The sequence below is a fragment of the Zonotrichia leucophrys genome, chromosome 6, assembly GCF_028769735.1.
Source record: "Zonotrichia leucophrys gambelii isolate GWCS_2022_RI chromosome 6, RI_Zleu_2.0, whole genome shotgun sequence".
Taxonomy (NCBI): domain Eukaryota; kingdom Metazoa; phylum Chordata; class Aves; order Passeriformes; family Passerellidae; genus Zonotrichia; species Zonotrichia leucophrys.
Genome location: NC_088176.1, coordinates 15,243,329 through 15,266,111, shown reverse-complemented (window position 1 = coordinate 15,266,111; position 22,783 = coordinate 15,243,329). Strand labels below are relative to the sequence as shown.

Here is a 22,783-nt window from a genome sequence, read left to right as displayed (position 1 = left end):
ACTGAGTTTACAGTATATTTAAATTTTATTTTTACATTTGAAAATACAAACAAAAATATCAGTGAAACAGGGTGAAGCTGACGGAAAGTACAACACATGTCCATAAATCTAAAACATTCAGGTGGATTTATTACCACTAATCAAAGTCCAGTCCTATTTTCAACTTGTGCACAGTGGTACATTAGGTCAAGTTGCTCTAATTTCTGGGGCTGTGCACTTTACAAAGAAATTGCTGAAAGCAGTGATATGTGGTAAATATAAATTGAAAGAATAGATCACTGTGGGTATTCTCATTTTTAAAATGAAAATGTCCTTCAAGAAATCTGTCCTCAAACAGCAGTCAGAGGCTGTGGTATGCAGCTGTTCTTCCCATGACTGGATACCCGTGTTGTCACAGATGACAGTGTGTCTGCTTTGGCTTCTTGTGTTAAACTTTCCTGATCAAAGTGATGTGGGGTTGAACTCTATGAAATGCATTTCTTACTACTCTGTAGGTGCTCTTGAAGAGTGTTTCCCATCATTTTGGATTTTCTTCTTTTAATACCTTGTCCATGTCTCAGTATGTAGAAAGAAATTATTAAAGAGGTCTTCATTTCAGCAGTTCAGTTTGATTAAGAAACTCTTACAATATATTTCAGTTTTGTTGAGTCTTTTGTGTTGTTTTGGCTGTCAATTAGAACCAGGGAGGTGCGCTGATGATTCTCTACTATTTCAGCAACACTGTCAAAGCGCTGGAAAAAGAAAACAAAAAATAATTAGTGCTGGCTTCCTTTATACTATAATATTGACAAGTAATCACTGCATCTTTTAGTCTTTGCTTCTCATCTAATTGAAGAGAGTTAAGCTACCTGTTACCAAGTTAGACACTTTGCCTTTTAGTGAGAGCACTGCTCCTTCTCTTAGTTCTGATTTTAGTCATAAACAGATTAGATTTAGACAACAGAAGATATTACAGGCACCAGCTGTCCCCTCCTCTCCATTTGTGATTGCCACTGAGTTTGCTGTGGGCCATAGTGAACTGACATTTCATTTTCCCTTAATGTACAGTAGGCTGCAGACTGGCTGCTCAGCAGCTGTGGCAGATGTGGTTCAGCCACCTCAGAGGGAAGGCTGTGTCCAGGAATAACAGGTACAGGCAACCATCTATGAGACCTGTTCTAGTTACACAGTTTTAATGTTTGTCACTGTAAATTAGTATCCAGAAACCGCTAGGGCTGTTGCTTTTCTTTTTGGACTTTGGTCAAATAAAGACTTTGGACTATCTTATTTATCCTGAGGTCATTTTTCACCCTTTGTTGAAGACCACGTGAGCTCCAGGCTATTATATTTCCTCTGATTTCAAAACTGGTGCCTGGGAGGCAGATAATTAGGCTATGTCAAGCCTACTTTCACACTGCTGAAAAGCCTACTCTATGCAGTGATGAACTGTTTTCATTGCTATTTGTGTTCCAAGTTTCTGTTTTGCTATCAGAGTAATTATCTCCGTGGCAGTGTAGATAACCAGTGATCTTTTCACTCCAGAGCTAAAGTTTAATATTTTCTTTATGTGAAAACAGAACTAACAGTAATGTCATTCTCATTTTTAGTAGTGTTGGAGGGTTTTGTTTCTTGAGCATGGCTGTTCTTCCTTTGCAATTTTCCAAGAAACATAACTACAGTTTTAGATAGAAAGTAAGTGGAGGACTGTAAACAGTCAGAAAATTTATCTAGTGGCTGCAGCTCTTATCCTTTTAACTTTATTTAAACAGCTCTATGAGTATGTTTCAAATTTGGTCTGTGGTTTTAGTTACAGTGTACAGGAGCTATTATAACACTGGTTTCTCTAGCTTGACAGATTGGTCATTATGAAGGGTATATTTTTATCTTCATACATGAGGAATCTTTGTGGTCACAGTGCAATATATCTTAGTCCTTGCTTATTAAAGGTATATAACTGAAAACTGTTAGGAAAAATACCCCCACATCATCTCACCTCTTCACCACTTTTTTCTCTGCCCAGTGCATATTGCCTTGTGGATTCAATGAATCGTATCGGGATGTTGTACACTCTTCTGTTGTAAAACACAACCAGTGTATATGGCTGCCGTGAGTCCTGCCCAGAACTCTTCCTTATTAGAAAAGATCCATCCTAAAGAGAGAAAAGCAGTCAGTGTATTTGGCTCATTTCTTTCCAACAACTTAGTCTTCTTTTGGCTTTTATTTTGATTCATATTCACATTGAACCCATTTTCCCATTAGAAAAATAATAGCAGCAGATGAGAAGTAGCATGTATTCCTGCTAACAGTAGCTTGCAAAGGTGGCATTTAGGAATCAGCTTTGTTGCTGCCTGTTCTCTCTCTCAACCAGAGAGAAAATGAAGAAATAAATACACAGTGGCAGCCATCTGTTGGGATCCACAGACTATTAGGGAATAGTTTCCATCAGTGGCAGTAGGTAGGGAAGGAAGCAGGGAGAGGTGGATACACCATTTCTCCAGAGCTGTAAAAAGGAGCTCACCACAGTCAAGCACCTGCACTCCTGACTATGTAGCCCTGTGCTCACTAACTCACAGTAGCCTTCACCTGGTGACTGCCCTGTTCTCTGCCCCTTTATCCTCTGTGGACTTAGGCAAGAGTGGAAATGTACTTGAGGCTGAGGATGCAACTCTACATGCTCCTCTTTCCTCCTGTGACACTGGATTTTGCACAAAGAACAGTTGAGAGAATTCCAATTCTCCAAACACCTAAATGCAAAGTGTTGCTATTTCAAAAGGCATAGCAACACCAGCCTTTCCAAATAGCTGTTTCCACATCAGCCACTGGACAGTGGTGGAGACCACTTAAAGGCCACTGGGCTTTGCATTTCTTTTAAGGGGGTGTGCATGAGCTGCAAGATCTTCCTCAGCTCTCTAGTAGCTTTCTCTGCAGTACTTTGGTCTTTGAGTTGCACTAATGCAACTTTGTGTTGCAATGAAAGCCAGCATTAATTAATGTCACCACAATAACTCCAGGTTTGACAGTACTTGCATGGCACAGCAGTTCTGACCTGTTCAGAAGGCAACTGATGCTCTTTGAATACTTCTGGTTGTCTTTTAAAAAATTTTTTATGTGAAGTTCTGGGGTTTTTCCCCTTAAAACAGATATTCTTTAAAAGTGACCTACCTTGTTTGATCGGTACAATGCATCTTCTGCCATTTTCCTATCACAGGTAGCAGCATACCATGCTTTGCTGTGAACACCAGCATCCTAAAAAGAGAGGAACAGTGTTTCACCTGTAAAATAATAATAACAATAAAGAATATGGCCTGTAGGGGAGTTATTGCTAAACAGTGACAGCTATGAAGAACTAAAATGCAGAAAACTCAAGAGTTTAAAAAAGTCTGCCAGGAGTTCACAGTTTTAGTTGAGTAGAGGAAGGGCAAAGAAAAACTGGGAGTGTCAAAACAGCGGTAACAGATTTGTGATAGAAGGCTGATAAATGACAAAAGAGAGACGCCCTGAGGAAAGCAGTCAGGTTCAACTGCAGGATCGTTCTAAAGACAAAAGCTATTCCAGTAGAATTTAAAGAGGAACAAATTGTCGAGGAATGTTGAGGAATAATGCTCTTTGTGAACACAATCATCCCTGTCTCCACATGGACAGCATGATGCCTGGGTAAGTTTTGCTCCAGCTTTACAGTAACAAGTTTAATGATAAAATTAATTTTCACACAAGCTTTGTCACCTCTGTACAAAACAGATGAAAGGTTGCACATTATAACTGAGCTGGTCTAGCTGACTTATGGCTGCCAGAAAGGGAATGTCTTGGCTTCTCCTTTGTGCTCATTTTGTTGCTCATCTGATCCCATGGTGAGATAATTCACTTTATTAAACTAGTAGAAAAAAACCCAAAAAACTTTCCTTTTTGTTTTGCCTTTTTTGTGTTTGACTGCCAAGCTGATTTTCTGTCGGTTTAATGACTTGGCTCAACCCACTGCAGGATCAGGAAGGAGCACCACAGAAGCTGGGAGGGGAGCTGACAGTGAGGAAAGAGCAGAGCCTCAATTTTGGGGGCATTGTACTAAATTCTTAGACTGGCTCAAGCCATAACATATAATTTTACCTTCAAAATTTTTCCATTTATTTCTCCTCTCACACTATTCATTGGAAAAGGAAATGCTGAGAGGAATTGCAAATATGAAAGGTACTTGCCCACATAGAAAATGAGTCCAGTGAACAAATCTTTGTTCAACAAAAGAAGGAATTAATGGCCTCCAGACTTTTCTTTTACCACTATCTGTGGCCTGTAGTGTAGAAGCAGAGAGAGCTGCTGCCAAAGTTTGGATGGGAACCAAGCAAACAGTGAATGTTGTGGGAATTAATGACATAATTAATTGTCATTAATCTGTGAGTTTCTGTATTGTGGAGGATGCTACAGCAAATGATACCACTGTATATAATTGCTGGGAAAATAACACTAACAGCTAATTTTTTTTAAACAAAATGGATCTTTTATTAAGTTCTGTTTCTGCCCATGGCTGTTACATAAAAATTGCAAATGTAACTGCTATAAGCTGTTTATGCAGAGTGTTCTGGATTGCTTATTTCAAAGTAATTTTTATAATAAATATCTAGTATTACATACAGTTAAAATTTTTCCAGAACTTCAAATCCTTTGTGTTCTTCACTGTTGTATTTTCTTTGTCATGTCAGAGTTTAGAACACTTACTGTTACTGGCCCTGCATGACAGAGCCTTTGGTTTACACTCAACAAAACTATTTTTACCTTGTTTGTGACTACTAGGTTTATAAGAATGGGTTTTTGCATTTTGTAGTCTCCCTTCATCCAAAATGAGAGTAAGGGGAATAGCAGTGAAATGAAAATAACCTTGCATTTTCTTAGATCATTCAAAGCTTAATGTTGCAACAAAACACATAAAAAAGAGAATTGGCCCTAAAACTGACAGCGTGAACTGTAATGAGAAGAGATCTGTTTAAAGGAACAGGAGCTGGACTTGGGAGAGACTAAAACACAGAGGGGAGGCATCACAGCATCATTGTATTTGCTTACTGCACCTTTTTTTCCCTGTACACAATTTGTACAGCTATAAGTTAGGAAAAAAAAGTACGTGATTAAAAACTCTTGATAGCAATCTGTATCAAAGACTAGACTTAAGTACATCACCACAGATTTCCTTGTTTCAGTGATGTTGAAAGTAGGAACTGGAGAGTCAGGAAGACATGAAACCAAAGCTTTTTGTGATTGGTAGGGTGCCAAGATTTAATATAATACTGTTTACATATTTTTCTACAGTTTGTTAAACCTCTCCTATGCTAAGCTAATATTCAGATTATTTGTACTACAGAAAAGCCTCATTGCAAAAGAGGGCATAGAAGCCCTCCAGGAATGTAATTTTCTACTGAAAGGAGGTGAAAATACTATTTTAAAATAAAGGATATTTCTGTAATATGAATTTAGCTAATACTATACCTGGTCTGCAGAACTTGAAACAGATGAAATGCTGCTGGGAGGGGAACCCAAAGAACGGTTTACAGCTTCTGGGACTTCTAGAAAAGAGAAAGAACAACACGTATAAGTTTTCAAAGTATGTTTGTTATGATGTAAGAAATTGAACTGTTACAACAATTGAGTTGTTTGGAAGATCTGGAAACATTTGACCTTTGACATCTGTCAGGAAAGCTTTCTACTGGAAATAGATGGGGCCTGTGTAAGTGCTGGGACACTTGCTTGCCCAAGGGGTAGCCTTGCTTGTGAAGGAAAAACCAGTCTGGATAACAATTTGGTTACTAGCAGAACTACACCCAGAGTACAGGAAAAAACCTCTTCCACCACCAAAGTGAATGACTGTAGCAGTAGATGAGAAAATGCAGGAACTCGATGCAAGTAATTTTCAGTCCTGTGAGAAGCAGTCTTACAGGTGAGCAAGTCAGGAAAATGAATTTATTTCAGAGATAATTTTTCACCAATTTAGACTGCCTGAATTGTTTGTATACATGTTCAAGAAGTCCAGGCAGCAAAATGGAGATGCAGAATTAATAGAAAACATTACGATGCTTAATTGGAATAACAAAGCATAGTTGAAAACAGTTACTAGGGCTGAAATACAGATGTAAGAGTTTAAGAAATCAGTAGTGAAATATTTGAGTAGTGTTGCATAGTAATGATATGAGGAAAGAAGTATGGATTATTGCTTTCTGGTAAAAACTAATTTAGCCCAACAGTGTAGGTGTCTGCTATGGGTACTTGTGAACACAGCTGGATGTAAATCAATATACTAAAGAAGATCATTGTAGAAACTTGAGTGATCCTTATTTTGTTATTATGGGAGGCTTTTTTTCCTGTGTGCTTTACTTATTAGGGAAAACAAATGCTTCCCTTTCTGGATAAGGTACTCTGCAGCCCGTAAATGTTAAATCTTCACTAATAAAATTCTGATTTAGATACTGGTTTAGAAAGCAATAGAATGTTATAGAGAAGACCATACAGTGACCAGAACTAAAAAAATGCAGTTGGACTGGGGACAAAGACAACTGTGTGAAGTACATTTAGAACTTCTTTGCAACTGTCTGGAAGCTGCATCCCAAGTGGAGGGGAGACATTATAGAGAGCAGTTCCAGCTCTCAATGAATTAGTAATCACCTGAAGAAGGCTGTTCAATATTATGGATTTTGGTTTTTCTGGCAAATTTTGACTGACTGGCTGTTAAAGCTACATCTGAAAATAGACTGTATTAATAAAGCAAGAACCGAGAGAAGTCAGATTAGTGAATTAGACTTGATAAAAGGATATTAAAATAAGTAATGAAAGATGCCTTGGCTGTGTGTAAAAAAGTAAAGAGAGATGGGGCTTTATGCAATAAGAATTGTATTGATTTTAAAGATAATCTAGGAACTAAACAAATAGTAGTTGTGGCACAGAAATAGAAATTTCCACAATCAAATTAGAAGCAGAGCTTAAATAACATTAGTACAATTAAACTGATGGGCCCAGATTATCTTTACCTATGAAATTTTAAAAACTGGCACATGAAATTCAAGGGTGGTAACAGTTATTTTACATAATTTTCAAGTCAGGATGGTACCAAATTACATAAAGAATTTTAAAGTTAAAGAATACCAAACATAATTGCTATACCTAAAGTGGAAAAAGTGACTTGAGCATCTACAGGGCTTTTTGCCTGATTCCACAGAACACAAGGCCCTAGGAGAGAATTCGAAGGAAATAACATCAAGATTTGGAAGTAAAGGTACAACTAGCAAGAGAAAATCTGAATTTTAGCCAAGTAGATAAAATGTTACAGCTCTTTCATAGAATAACAGAGTTCTCCAAAGAGGGGATGTGGCAGGGTACTTAATCTGGACTTCAGAAGAGCATTTGACACTGTGCCATATGGGAAAAAAGTACTTGTAATGATGAAGACAGAAGTTAGCTCTAGGCTTGTGTACAAAGAAGAGATGGCAGGTTATGCTCAAGGGACATCAGTGATTATGGGTGGTTTGTATTACAAAGTTGTTATTGGACCTGCCAATGAATAAGATTATGCTAAAGAAAGTTTACTAATCAGAGCATCATTTAGCACCAGATGGTCTTGAAGAACAGTTACAGTTCCAGGAGTAGTAAGAATTTATGCTTCCAGTTGAAGCACATCAGTTGTGTGATGGGAGCAGACAAACTTGAGTGCATCAGTCAAGAGCATTCATGTGAACCATGTATTAATGTGAACTTCCTCAGCACAGGAGATATAATTGCAACATGCATCAAGCAAATGTTTCCAGGAAAGAAATACACTAATAACAGCATGTCAGTTTAAGCTACACCAAATGTAGATTTATATGTGCCATTCTCACCATCTGTTTACAATATGAAAGATACGTTCAGACTGAATATGTACAGTAAAGGGCTTACAGGAAGGTCAGACAAGTGTCTGCTAACAAGCAACTAGAAAAATGTTAAATCTAATTTACACTTCTGTACAAAGTGGGTTTATATACACATTACCTAATTTGTTTTTAGCTGTGAACTGAAACAAAGTGCATCTTGGAAAGCACTACTTAGAAAAGAGCTTCAGCAATTGCTATTACAAAAGTACTTTCTTTTTTCCTTCTGTAGAAAAAGAATAAATTGAATGTAATAATAATGTCTGTCTTGTAGGCAACAGAAGTGTGGAACAGCCCAAAAATGTCATATTTAGGATTCTTCTGTGACAAGGAAGATTGATGGAATCTTTATTATGATGGGAAATGACCCAAATTGCCTTTGCTAGAGATTTCCAGTATTCATAAATATAAATGAAGCACTCATTTTCCATCAATAATCCTGAGATACTCCCTTAATTTTACTAGCTGAACTAAGGTCTTGGATACTTGACCTCCTCTTTGTATGCATTACAGATACATTAACTGCAAACTAATTAATATGCAAGGTACTTTGAAATAATTTTAGTTCAAAGATTAATTTGAAATAACAAGTTAAGCACATTTTAATTCAAAAACTGAATTATACTTACTTGGCAGAATTGAGGGCTTTTGGAGCAGAGGCCTGAAATAAATGTTGAGAGATTACAGAAAGGTCTGAGGGGATGTGCCCAGTCCTGATAATATGAAAACTGAAAATATGCAGTGGTAGAATGTGTTCTATCTCACCCATGTGTTCATTGAGAAACATGGGCCTGATACAGGTATTTAAAAAAAATGATATCCCACTAGGAGGAATTTAAACATATGTTTTAAATCTTGATTACTTTAGTACACGTTATATCTTCACATGCTTTTTGGTGATGGTTAAAGCATTTGTATGCATTCATTTGCCATGTTTTATTTTTTGCCACTGTGAGGCTTCAGGAATCTCAGCTCTGAGGAAGGAACAAGGAGGCTCCAGTGAAAAGAGTGCTCCCCTTTGAGCCTCTCACAGCTCACTGCAATATTCCCAAGAGGATGGAAAGGGACCTTACTTTTGGGCACCACTTGGAAGGGGGGGAAGTGGAAGTTCCTGGCTGGAATTGCGCCGTCGGTCTGGTACCGTAGGTTTTTCTGGAGTTTGGGAAAACAAACGGTAGAGTCAGAATTTCTTCAGAAGTATATTATCCCAGGTTAGGGAGTCCCAGTAGGTGAGGGAGGGTTTCTTTTACTATAAATTTGGCTTTTTTTCTGACACGGCAGCCTGACATTGCGCTGCTGTTAACTAACTCTAGGCAATACCTGTGCTGTGGATGCCTGCGGGGCTGGGTGGGACTCTGTGGCACGGGGAGGAGGGCAGCCAGCCCTGAGGAGGCAGCAGCTCCTGCTGGAGCCGCCTCGCCCAGACACAGACAGAGCCACAGACACAGCCAGGCCGGGATGGATTCCCTGCCCACACAGACACAGCCAGGATGGATTCCCTGCCCACACAGACACAGCCAGGACGGGATGGATTCCCTGCCCACACAGACACAGCCAGGATGGATTCCCTGCCCGTGCCAGGGACTGCCTCTTGCCAGGAGCTGGCTCTGTGAGGGATGCTTCTGGCTGAGTTCAGAGCCTGTCCCTCCCTTCCCCCTTCTCCACTTCCAGGGCTCCATGGGCACACTGCTGGTCCATCACTGTGCTACATGACCCTGCCAGGAACCTCAGCAGCTTTACTGGGACTGCTGTCAGAGAACAATGATACTCACTGCAACTGAGGCTGCCCAGATCCAGTCTGAAACTGCTAAAACCAAACACCCCTCAAAAACCTACAGTAACTTGAATGTGGTGCTGTTTGTTTCATGTTTTTAGTAAAAAAATAATCGGATAAATGTCAACTTTTCACATTAGTGGGTATAATTTACCTTCATTTGCAGTTAAGGTCTCTCTGGAAGGTAAACATGGTTTCTGCAGTAAAAGAGAAGGACAACCAAGTATTAACTGGCATTTGTGCAGCAAATGTTTATCATTTATACTTTTTGTGAAACAGTTTAGAATTGACAACATCCTGGAAGAATTAGGAGGCAGGGACATAGCCATTCTGTAAAGAGTCTCTAGCTGTATGACCTTGAAGTTTGCGATTTTGCAAAGGAAACTTGGAAAGAATCCCAGCTTGTGGGTATAAATAAATGGAGAAAAACTAAAATCTAGATGGTTCATTCTTATCTCAGGAGCTAAAATCATAAGTCTATCCCAAGTACCTGAAAATGAAAATTGGATTTTCATCCATTGAACTACGCACACAAATATCTGAACACATTTTCTTCTGTTTACTGGAAGTTAAACTGTTGGTTTAGCTCACAGTAAAACTGGAACTAATCTTCCACTTTTATTTTTTTTTTGCTTTCATTTTGAAACAATGATAATAAACTGCCAGTTTTGAAACATTTTTTGAATTAATTTCTTTGAAAATTTCAACCAGTCTTCTTACTTTCTGCCACAAGAAGTTTTTGGATATTTTTTGAATTACTGAAAAACCTCAGACAAATTCTGGAAAAATCCTGCATATTTCTTGAGCTATCACTTTCAATGAACTCATGTTCTCCATAGGCAGCCCTGTACATTCTGGGAATACTTCTGAATTGTCTGTGTTCCTATCTATTTCTCATTTATTCAGTTCATGCACTGTTTTTATTGTTACATCCCAGGGCATTGAATTGAAACGTTGCTTTGATCAAAATATTTTTCTGCTTGAGCAAAAAGATCACTGACTTTCACTTGTGTAATAGCACCCAAATATTTCCTGTCTTTGTAACTCTTTCCCCTAGCATTTTTTACATTTATCTTGTAACCAAACTCATGGTAAAACTAAGTTTTACAATAAATTAAAAATATAATAGAAGTTTTGGGTGATTATACAACTACAAGTCAACTTACTGGTGAAATTACTGCATTAGAAGTTTTCTTGCTGAAGTATGGAGGAAAAAGAAAAAGAATATGGTTACTTAGCAGATACATGGATTCATTAGCAACTAAACATCAGTTTCATTGGTTCTCAGGGTATTTCTGTCTAAGATGGGATTCACTGGATACTTGTACCAGTTAGAAACAAAGAAGAATAAAAAAGGAATAAGGGTATTATCAGTTGCAATGTGGGCACTCACTGAAGGTACTTAGACAAGGAAGCTACAGCTCTGTCCAATACTTAACATGAGTTAGGAGGGCAGGAGAACTTAGTGAAAGCTTTCTGCACCTCCAGGCTTGCATGTGCTGCAGTATGGGACTAAAGCAGCCAGGGCAGCCAGCATCTGCCATCAGTGGCAGGCAGTGAAGGGCAAGGCCACTTGGCATACAAAGAGTGTTCCTCCAGAAATAGCAAAATAACAGCCTGCCTTTAGCTAGTCAGGATATCTTTCACAAACAAGAATAAATATTATTCCTGAATTCTAATTGTTACAGGCAAGGACAGGAGTTAGCTCCTAATACACCTATTAAACCCATCCCCATCAAAGAAGTACTTTTATCATTTTTTACTCACAGGCCCCTTGGTAACGGAGATGGAGCTGCTCCAGTGGGAAATCTGGATTCCTGTGTGTTATTGAACCTCTGACCTAGAGATGCAAGCAATACATTTAGTATGCTACGTGAGCTGTATATGAACAGTGGATTTTCCTCATTGCCATTTTAGTAATAGAGGTAAAAAATATCCACTGCTTCAATTTTTTTCTCAATATTTTCAGTCTGATTATGCAAGTGAACAGTTCAGTAACACTTCTTACTTATTGCTGACCGTACAGATAAGATTTACACTGACACACTACATTGCACACTGTATTCTGCTAACTGGTGGCATATCAGTTCCTCTCATATTGCTGTATTTTCATCTGAATACTTACTTTCATCATTATTGTTTGCTTCATGGTCCTGCAATGGAAAAATAGGTTAGATTTGATATGAAGGAATTAAAAAAGGAATTACTGTGTTCAGTTTTAATTCCTTCACTACCAGAAGGACACAGAGGTAATGGAGCAGAGAAGGGGAACAAGGCTAGTGAAAGGACTGAAGCACAAGTCCTATGTGGAGTGGCTGAGGGAGCTGGGCATGTTTAGCCTGGAGAAAAGAAGGCTCAGGGGGGCCTTAATGCTCTCTACAAGTACCTGAAAGGAGGGTATCAGACTTTTCTCCCAGATAACAAGTGACAGGACAAGAGGAAATGGCCTAATGCTGCACCAGGAGAGGTTTAGATTAGATATTAGAAAAAATGTTTTCACTGAAAGGGTGGTCAGGCATGGAATGGGCTGCCAAGGGAAGTGGTGGAATCACCATCCTTGGAGGTGTTCAAGGCCATGTGGATGTGGCACTTATGGACATGGTTTACTGGTGAATATGGTGGTGTTGGATTAACAGCTGGAACTTGATCTTAGAGGTCTTTCTCAGCCTGAATGATTCTTTGACTATTAAATGAGAATTGCATGAATAATCAATATGGTTTTGCTATCTGTAGTAATTTTAAAAGAAATATTTGTACAGAAGGCATATAGTATCCAGAATACTTTCATAATGTTATTTGAAAAATTTTAAGCAACCATCAAATTTTGAACTTTCTAATAATCTTGAGATTGCTTGGAGTAAGTATTGAGAAAATCTAGCCTTAGTTTTGCAGTGATACCTTTTGGTTCACGTTTAATTTCTGACCTGGAAGACAGAAATTTTGCAGCAGATTTGAACATGCCAAAACCACATCTTCCACTGAATGGAGAAAACTGAGTAGACCCTCTTATCACCATGCTAGAATTGAAGCAATCCACCTAATTTCCTGGCTTCTTTGGGAGATGCTTAATTTTGGGTCCCATTTCTTGACTTTTAGGGAAGCAAGACTCCCATCTGATAAGTATCTTTCAAAGAAGTACCAGTTATTAATTTGTCTGTCTTCATCTACCCAGCTAATGGCTTTTCACTAATGTTAGTGACAAATGCCTCCATTCTCTTGCTGGAGAGGTGTAATCCATCACCCACCAGCTGGGGAAATGAGACATGGCAAATTTCTTCTCCCAGTCAGCTCAGGCCTTTGAGAGGAACAAGGGTTACAGTTCTGTGCACATGATCAGTGCTGGTCAGTGCTGACAGCAGACTGAATGGGAGCAGTTAACAGATGTTTTCGTTTTTGTTTGGGCTTTGTCAGTGTGCTGTAGCCAGGGATGGAAAGAAACAACAGAGCACTGGACAAACATCATGCTCATTACCATGTGTTTGTATAAAATTGTAAAGGCTGCCACTTACAAGACAAGCAAAGAGCCCAGAATTGGGATTGCACTGGATAACTCTTTCCTAAGCTGACTCTTGTGACAAACTGGTGAGCTGCAAGCACCCAGGAGCTGAATACACCCATGGTACCAATGAGTGTTTGTCTGGGAGCTTCATCTTGGAGCTGTAACTCACTCAGTGTGTGGCTCCAGCTAAAGGACAGTCTCTTTTTATTCTCTGAAAGCTAGGATGATATCCATCTCAAATGCAAGCTTTGAAAATGCATTAATGGAGAGGTTTCAACTGCAATGTGGCATTTGAGTCTGTTCTGAAGCAGGAGTATTCTTAGTGCTGATCAGATAGTGGAATTTCTGTCCAATATCCTCCCTTGAGATGTGAGATTGTTTCTCTTATATTGTATTGGTAAGAAAAGCTGAGAAAACAAACTATTTCCTAAAAGAGAAATCCCAAATTTGGGACCGCTTTGGATTTGTTCAGAATCCCACAGGATACAGATCTAAATGGGAAGAACTTTGTGATGAGGTGGAAGGGAAACTAAAATGCTGTTGTACATACAAACTGCTTGGTACATCTAAAAATTTCAAGACTGAGGACTATAAGGTGCTCATATACCATCTGCACTGTTACCATAACTTCTAATCCTATTATATGACCCCAAATTCTTGGTTTCAAGTGTCTAATTTCTCTATATAGTTATTGGTAGACTGATTATTTCCTAGGGACAATTCAGAGCACAGGGCTGGGACAGGGTCTGAGCATGCAGCTTTTGGCACAGATGCTGACACAACTGACACACTGCTCTGTTCTGGATGGTTGGCTCCTCAGGAAGACCCTCTCAAACTAGCACAGCTGTGAGTAGAGCTATGGTGTAGATCAGTTAATGGAGCTAATCTGGCTGAAAATGATTTGCTTTTGCTCCTTTCTGCAGCTGGACAAGTTTCCAAATAGTTTGCTTAAAACAACTTAGCACAGTGGAAGGGACAGATGGCATAAGAGCAGAGGGAGGCAGAGGGAGATAAGGACTGTCTTGTAATGAGTCCTTCAAGGACTACATTTTCTAGTGACACTGGTTACTCACACTACCCAGTCTGACATTTAAAAAGTTTCCATTTTCAGAAAGCAATAATCATTCACCATCTAAGAGGAATGAGGCTCAAGGAAAAGTGTTCAGATTGGACAGAATAATCCTCTGCTGCTTAAAGTAAGGTTCCTGAAGTACAACTGGTACAAGAAACTGTTTTTGTGGACTGAAACATATATATATATCTCCCTTATATCCCAAAAAACATTTGAACTTTTTCTTGGATCAATACAGATGTCCAGTGCTCTTTTGCCCAAAGGATTAATAGCAACAATCACAATATTAGATGAACCTGGCATTCAGTCATCTGTTTCTGTTATTTAATCCAGACAATAAATAGATAATCCATCTCTTTAGATATGAAACACAGGACTAAATGTAACACATTCTTTTAGAGTGGCCCATTAACTACTCACTGGTTTTGGATGAAGACGACTTCTGGGGAGAGGCAAAATATTTCTGAAAAATACACACAGTAAGTTATAATGAATAGGATTTATTTATTTAATTGGCTCAGATAGGCTTTTTAAGATCTAGAGGGAAGGAGGTCTGCAGTAAATGGATTTGATTTCAGCTCTACACAGCTACAGTGCTTGTGTGGATGCTGTGCCCTTGGTGTGGAGCTACTCTGGAGCAGCTCCTGTCCTGGACCTTGGGTCCCCTGTGACTGCACAGGCCCTCACCAAACACCCTCACACACAGAGCACTGTGGATGCCTCCTTCTGGGGGCACATAACATACTCTGTAAAATAATGACCTAGAGAGGAGGCAGGGCTTATGATGCAGCTTTCTATGCTTCTGGGGACACAGGAGTGAAGTAGGCTGCACACTCAAGTATGATTTTGCCCTTTTCTGACAGAGACTTGGGATATAAACAATGGATTTACCGAGCCCAGTTTCTTGACAAGCAATTTTATACAACAGCAAAAACATCTAATTTGCAAGGGTGCAGAGATGGCTAATAGGACCTTAAACTGCCTGGCAGAGATATTTTATCCCTGTACTGGATCCCTAAAGGGTTATTTAAGAAAATCCTATCTATATGGCAAACTGCCTTCAACACAGAAGTTCACAAAGCAAGGAGAGCTTTTGGTTCTCATCTTGTCCTAGCATCCCTAGCTATTTGAGTGGCCTGACAACTGTTTATTGTTTGAAGTCTACACATTAGAGAGAAGATTTTTTTTTCTCTGCTAACATTTCCTATTGATCTAAGCTGCTGTTAACTTACCTGGAATTATCCTGCTTAGGTGACTCTCTGGTCATGCTGTGCATGTGGGAGTGCTCTGTACTCTGAGCAGGCATGAACATGAGTGGCTTGGTGAACCTAGTAATTAAACATGAATTAAGAAAGGAAAATTACATTTAACAACAGTGAATACAAACAAAACCTCTCTTTCTTCTCCCCTACCCCCTCAAAATTCTAATAAGTAACCTCAAGAGTATTTCTTTTTAGTATGTATTACATTTGGGTTATTGAAATTTACATAGAAATGGTTGATAATATTTGTGCAGATAATCTGAAGAGATATTTACTGTATGTATTTCTTACTTCTGTTACTGTATTTCTTCTAGAGAAAGAATTACCAGACATGTAGTATCTAGATGAGAAAAAATATTTTCTGACAGTTTTAAATAATGCACAAACATTGACAGCAATGGGTTACCTGGTTACTGGTGGTGGTGATGGTTTTTCCTGTAAGAGAAAATGCACTGAATTGTTTTTTAGTCACTTTTTAATTTCATAAAATAGATATTATGATTGTATTTATGTTATCACATCAAGATATTATTTTTGCATTGTGATACAGATTTCTACTACAGCTCTGTCTGGTAATCTACATTAGGATGGGACAGGCAAGAACTCAACATCAGTAAATCTGCTTTGGCCATATGTTATGTCAGTACCAGCAAATGGGAAAAAAATTACTGTGTCAGAACTGTCATTGCTCCTCTGCTGCAGTTCTTCTGCAAAACATTCCCTTAGGCTGCTGCTTCACAGATTGGATCACTATCACAGAGGACTGGGAAACTTTCCCCTTCCCATTTACTCTTTTGAAATGGTTTGCCAGCTTTTCTGAAAAGGGAGTGTCAGAAAGCTTTAAGTGCAGGAAGAGTTATGTTCCCAGTTTTCCCTTTTGAAAGGCTGATAATCTTTTCTCACAAGTCACATCTGTACCCTGCCTGAGGCAACAGGATTGATACTGTAGAAAGGCCTCACCTCTTCTTCAGGAACCTCGTAGACTTCTACAGGACAGGGAAGAAATAAAAAGCATTCTTTAGTGTAGCAAAACCATACTGCATGTTACCACAAAAGCTGATCTGAATTTCTATCAGTCATGCTTCTGACTCTGGAAAAATAACTTAGAGAATCTGCTCAGAATTTGAATCTGCCACCCTGGAGCAGCAACACCCCCTGTCTTGTAGGGAAAACTTCAGGTGAAGTCTGAAGGAATTCTGATATACAGTCACTGTATTAATCAAGTTTCCTCCCATTGCAAAACCTTTTTATTGTTTTGTTTTTCTTCTCATTCCCTCCCTGCTGCAAGCAAGATGAATGCTTGTGTTGTGCAAACCTGGGTCAGTTTGGAAAAAATGTGTTATCACACCTGTAGTAGCATTTAGCCTTTCCTTGACTCAGGGAGGAAGAAATCAGGTCAGTCACAAATTCAAGCTGGCTCATTTGCATGGCCAACATCCCTCCCTGAGTTCTGACCCACAAGTATATTTTAGTTCATAGATCTTGAAAGAAAAAACCACCAGCACCTTTATCTATGCCCAGTTTCTTCGATGCAAATAGAATCCTATTTCAGTAAATTTCATGACAGGCTTCATCACTTTACTGCACTCAAGTGTCCCAGCTCCCACCAGGGGGAGATGTTTTATTCTGCAGTAACATCTGTCAGGAGCTTGCTGCTGCTCGACACTGATTTACAGAAAGGCTGAGATTGAAAAGGGCATTTTAAAATGTCTGGAAAATAACTCACGAAGTCTTAAGCAATTCATAACAAATGTTAGTTTATGACTTGTAGTTTGTGACTTTAAAGCTAAACACATTGCTAATGAATATGCAAAGCTTTTTAAAGAACTGTGTCATGTCTGGAAAGGTTACATCCAAGCAATTAATGAGACTGAGGATGCAAAACAAGTCTAAGTTGGAAGAGAGAGATTAACAAGAATATCTGAATTTACAAAAGCAAGTAGGATTCCTCTTATTTGCTTCTGCTTTTGTTTCTTTTTCAAATAAACTGCTCTTTACAGAACCTCAATGGGAACACTGTTATAAAAGGCCATGCAAGACATCAGCCTGTAGAGAATTTCTATATGGTTAAGTCTGAAGTATTGGCTCTTGATTCCTATGGTGAAATGGGATTACTGACATACTGAGTCCGATAATTCTTTTTGCTGGATTGATCAATTTGTGTTCCTCCACTAGAGCAGAAGGCTAAAAATAAATTAATTTGGGGCAAACAACTTGTTCTAGTTTTATTCATGCTTAAAATGGATTTACTGTTCAAGCTACACAAAGCAACTGCTACAACACAGAAAAGCTAAAGGGGAACATATTTTTGTTTTACTTTAGTATGTCATAGGGTTAGCGGTGTGAATACATCAGGCATAATTTAATATTTCACAGTTTTACATTCTTTCATTCTAACAGCAATGCAAGCTTCACATACCTTGCATAACAGAAGTAAGAGAAGGCTTTGGAGAAATAGGGGGGGCTGGCTTTGTTGTCTTCATAAATCTGTTCACAGGTGCTAAAAACATATTTTATTCATGTACATATATATATATATTTGTGCATGTGTGTATATATACACATATATATATCTGTTTACAAACTAACAAAATAACATTTATACAATAAGAATGAATATTAAGTAAGTTCAAATGGCAACCTTTTGGGTGACTTTGAATAGATCAACTGAGTCAGAAAGCAGCTCTCATTTTAAAAATGAAGGATTATTCAGTATTTCAGCCTTTCTGAAGAGGTTTGATACTGTCAGTAATGTCAGAGAGCAGAACTACAGTCTCTTCTCTGTTTACTTTTCACCTTTGGGCTGTAGTAGTTGCATTCCTTACCTAAATATACTTATATATAAAGTGAGATTAAAAAAAAAAAAGGCAAAGTCTATCTTTATCTACTAAATATCTAAAAATGCTTGTTCTTCTCCTGAAGCACTTCAGCAAACCGAGAATTTTAATGCTATTGCTCCCTTGGTTGAGAAGGCAGGTCACATGTCATGAGAAGCCTCCTGGTTGTACAAGGGCTGGACTTTGAAACAGCTGAGAGAGGCAGAAATTAAACATGTCTTTCCATAGTTAAAAAATAATTTTCCTTGGCCTTGTTATAAGCCAAAGCAGCCAACTGCCTTTTTGCAGGCTGTGATCTCTTTAATAGCTGCATCTCCACTCTTTGAACCCTAGAAACAGACCCATTAATTTGACCCATTTTTTTCCACTATTATTCCTAATAAAGCAATAATTATAAGCTTATATGACTAAAACTCACATCTTGTAGGTAGTGACATGCTGCCTTCTGTGGGTTGAATATAGTTATCATCATCATTGTCCACTGGCACAATGTAGTTATCCTATGAGAAATTCAGGACAAAAGTCTCTCAGTTAAACCTCCATCATGCCATCAAACTGTTTGGATTGAAGCCCTGGAAGCAGTTTACAATAGTTGCCATTTCACAGTGACTCCTATTTCAGACATTTATCATCCTTTGTGGAAGGGAATCCCAAAGATTGAAATCCCTTTATTGAATTATTCCACTGGTGCATGGAAGCCCTCCCTTCCCTCCAGTCCCGGAGCCTTTGAGGTTACTCTCTCCCCACTGCCTGCAGCTTGTTATGGATGGTCAGGAGCTATTCCATGGTCCAAATAGCCTCCTTGATGCTCAAAGCAGGCTGATATCCCCTAAGAGTCAGTGTGGTACTTGCAGGTCACTGTTAGTGATGTACAAAATGATTTGTACTACAAAGGGTAAGATGAGACCAGCCCATGGCATTGCTAGGACATTTACACAGTTATAACCAATATATCTGTAAACTTTACCTCATCATCACTGCACTCCTTAGGCTTAGGTGGCACTTTTGGTTTTGCAGCAGGAGATGGCAGTGGCATGGATGGCACACATGGTTTCTTTGGTCTGGACATGGCTGGACTGGGTGTGCTTGGGAGAGGTTTGTTCATGGGAGGAAGCTTCTGGTGACTGGAGCGATTGTCTTTTAATTAGTAGAAAACAACAATTTTAGTAAAAATTACACATTAGTCTGTGCACTTTCTTCTACCGCTTGTGCAAAAGTGTTTGCTGTGGCTGCAGCACAGGTCAAACGGCAGACCTGGGCACAGCTGGTCCTGATGTTGAGATCTGTGTGTGAACAGCTCCTGCTCCTTGCCCAGGGCAGCAGCCTGGCCCCTGTATGAGGTGCAGCGGGCGCCCAGGCACTGGCTGCTGTATGAGTAACTGTTCAACTCCCGGGGGAAAAGCTGCTGCCTGGGTGGGGTACTGCATATGAGACTGGAGAAAAATGATACTGGGTGGGACTGGAACATGAATTATGCCAGGTTCTCTGGGGGTCAGGTCTTCCCTTTTCAAAGAACACACAGGTGAAGGGCTGATAAACTTCTGTGAGTACATATGTGGTATTTTAACACTTTGATGAATTGTCTACAACCAGTAACAGTCTGGTGTCATACAAAAATGAAAGCAGGCATCATGTCAATGTTTCTTTTCTCCATGTCTCAAATCTTCATTAACTGAAACTAACTTTCATTCACTTCAATGCAACCTATCCATGGTTGAAAAGAATCAAATCAGAAAAAAAAAAATCCCTTTATACTGGACCCATGAAAATAAAATCTTGATCCTGTCCTGTTTTTTAGGATATTTATCATCCTTAGTACCAATTTTGAAGGAGTGAATATTTGGGCTACTTCTTTTACTGCTTTGGGAATAATGATTTGAGAAACAGAGAAGTTTAAGAAGGGACCTGTCTAGTCTTATGAGCTTCATCTTAAGAGTAATTGCTGCATTAATATATGTGGATTAATTTGGAGACCCAAGTTAATAGTATCTCCGAGACCTCTGCTTGAATTTTGTCATCAGTAGACGTCTATCGCAGTCTCTAGGACACATATTAAAATTATAAACATCGCTATTGGCAATACTAACCTGTTTCATGCTGTAATTAAAAAAAAGAATCATACCCCTGAATGCTTAAGATCTGAGTATGAGAATTAAAAGCAAACTCTTGAGGAAAGGACAGATTAGTGCATTTGGGGCCTCTTCTCTTCTGGTACTGATCAAAAAGCAATTATCAAGGTGACATAGTTAACTATTCCATATCTACCTGCATATTCACCCCTAGAAATAGGGAATGCAGAGGGAATCTTCTTTTTCTCCTTCTCACTTGGAGGTGGCTCATAGCTGTCATCAGGATTCTCTTCACTGGGGACCACATACATCTCAGAGTCAGAGTGGTCATCTGGATTTTCATAATCACTGTCCTAGAAAGACACAACTCCCCATTTCTCATCTCATAGCAGTCTATAACACAAAATTACAACAATGTACCCTTGACATCATCTTCCCTTTTTGTGCTTCCTCTTGCAAAGAGGCACTCCTGCCTCCTCCCCTTCTGCTCCTCACAGGACCTCCCTGTCTTTTTCCTGTCTCCAAGCAGTCCTTTCACTTCAAGAGCTCAGTTTTCAAATTATGGACCAATTGCTTCTTTCCTTTCCCACAACAGTTCATTTCTAGATCCAGCCAGATGGATCTCAGGGTGTTGTCACTTCCTCTCCCTTTCCAGTTAAAGGGGTGCTGAAGATCTGACTCCAGCAGGAGACTGGTCACTTCAGGCTGACAGCTGCACCACTACTTTACACGGCTGACAGCTGTGAATTGCTTCATTCGAGTGTTTTCTAAAATCTTAGCAGAAGTTTTCATTTTTAGTAAGAAGTGGCTTTCCTCTCCTCACCCCTCCCACCCTTCCTGCCCCACATAAAACCTTCTTCTGATTTCTAAAATTATTGTTCAGTTTAGGAAGTCCTTCAAATTGATTCCAATGTGCTTACTTATCCAAAAACCTTAGTGTTCATGGCAATCATTGACTGTGCTTCTGAAAGTACTTCTAAGCTGAATGTAAAAAAATTGAGGTAGCTAAAAATCAGTGGCTACTTGTGAATTAAATTGAGATAAAAAATAACAGCATTTCAATAGTATTTAGTTCAACCACAAGTAGATGATTTTAAAAGAAACTTTTATTATTATTTCTTGAGCTAACTTGTTGCCACAGTAACACCCTACTAGCCCAAAATATGTACTTACAAAATCATCTGACCATTGTTCCTCTTCATTGTCTGCGTGTTCTAAACCAAACATTAGAGTTATTTAAGGAGATGTAATAATGAATATCAATGTTTGTCGTAGGTTGGTTTTTCAATCTATAGTTATCATATTCAGTTAAAAAAGAGCAAGCAAAATTTCCAAACAGTTCTGAGCAACACATCTGTTTGGACAGTAAATTAAATGCCTTTTTGCTTATTTTTGACACCTTATTTCAGAACTGTTGGAAAAGCATTAGAAAATGACAAACTGTGCATAGTCTGAACAGCAGAGCATGCACTTTACCCACAATGTCCTGCTAATGCATCTCATTTTTAAGTAGGGGTGCCAATTTCTAGATAATGGAACTCTTGCTGACCTCTGGGCCCTGGTTAAAGTTGGTTAAGTGTTTATATTAAACAGGGAACAGTTACCTGATAAGTTCCAAACTCTGTCCTGCTTTCTTCTATTCTTATCTTAACAAGATGGCTGTTAACTTGTAAAAACAGCCATGAACTAGTTTGTGGGCAGTGCTGCATGATAAGCAAGTAAAGGTCTACCTTTAAGGTAATTCATGATGATTCTACCTTTAAGATAATTCATGATGTCATCATTACATTAATAGCATTAAGATTTTAAATCTGTAATGATATATTTGTTCAATTTCTTTTGTATTTACTTTCACAGTTTCTGTAAAGAGGGGCTGCATGCAAATTCTCCTCCATTTTTACAGCAGCCTTGATACAGAACTCTGATTAAGACTGATTTTGAAAGAGTGGTTACTTGCTACTCTTTACGCTGGCACAATTAATCATTTCTTTCCTGCCTTTCATTTCAGAGGTGTGAACTACCTTCAGAGTTGTTGATAATGGTATCTTGTTCTCTCATTAAAAACAAATTATGAGGCACTGCATAGCTGAAATACTGTTAGGCATATAGATAGCAAATTAACACAGACATGCAGTTTAAATTTACATTAATGCAGCCTTACCTGAAGCATAATCCCTTTGTGGCAGACTTGGCGGTGGCTTTTTTTTAAGGCTGTAAATTATAATTATTACATTTATGATCTCATCAGTAACATTCACTAGAAAGGAGTATTAGCCAGACACATTAAAAAGCTGATAACTAAAGATACCCGCAGCTAAAGAAATACAGATTACCATCACAGATACTTAGCAAATAGCTGTAGAAGAATGCTTTCAAAAGCTAGAAACAGATAAAATAATAAAATAGAATCTGAG

General features: G+C 38.7%; 1 protein-coding gene across 2 annotated transcripts in view; it reads right to left on the bottom strand.

The window, feature by feature from the left end:
• Window positions 1–2: 2 nt before the first annotated feature.
• Window positions 3–22,783, bottom strand: part of BLNK (B cell linker) — an 89,804-nt gene continuing 67,023 nt past the window's right edge. The window contains exons 3-23 of one of the 2 annotated variants that reach the window (XM_064716514.1): window positions 22,531–22,580; window positions 21,543–21,583; window positions 20,566–20,722; window positions 19,268–19,437; window positions 18,719–18,800; window positions 17,883–17,963; window positions 16,424–16,449; window positions 15,870–15,898; window positions 15,434–15,529; window positions 14,622–14,664; window positions 11,756–11,783; window positions 11,398–11,470; window positions 10,797–10,827; window positions 9,785–9,827; window positions 8,930–9,008; window positions 8,486–8,517; window positions 7,114–7,179; window positions 5,449–5,525; window positions 3,142–3,225; window positions 1,973–2,128; window positions 20–731 (exon numbers count right to left, since the gene is read on the bottom strand). In XM_064716514.1, the coding sequence (XP_064572584.1) occupies window positions 612–731; window positions 1,973–2,128; window positions 3,142–3,225; window positions 5,449–5,525; window positions 7,114–7,179; window positions 8,486–8,517; window positions 8,930–9,008; window positions 9,785–9,827; window positions 10,797–10,827; window positions 11,398–11,470; window positions 11,756–11,783; window positions 14,622–14,664; window positions 15,434–15,529; window positions 15,870–15,898; window positions 16,424–16,449; window positions 17,883–17,963; window positions 18,719–18,800; window positions 19,268–19,437; window positions 20,566–20,722; window positions 21,543–21,583; window positions 22,531–22,580 (1,564 nt within the window). In that variant the 3' untranslated portion in view covers window positions 20–611. Of the gene's footprint in view, window positions 732–1,972; window positions 2,129–3,141; window positions 3,226–5,448; window positions 5,526–7,113; window positions 7,180–8,485; window positions 8,518–8,929; window positions 9,009–9,784; window positions 9,828–10,796; window positions 10,828–11,397; window positions 11,471–11,755; window positions 11,784–14,621; window positions 14,665–15,433; window positions 15,530–15,869; window positions 15,899–16,423; window positions 16,450–17,882; window positions 17,964–18,718; window positions 18,801–19,267; window positions 19,438–20,565; window positions 20,723–21,542; window positions 21,584–22,530; window positions 22,581–22,783 lie in introns of both variants that reach the window. The other variant, XM_064716513.1, reaches the window with a different exon arrangement.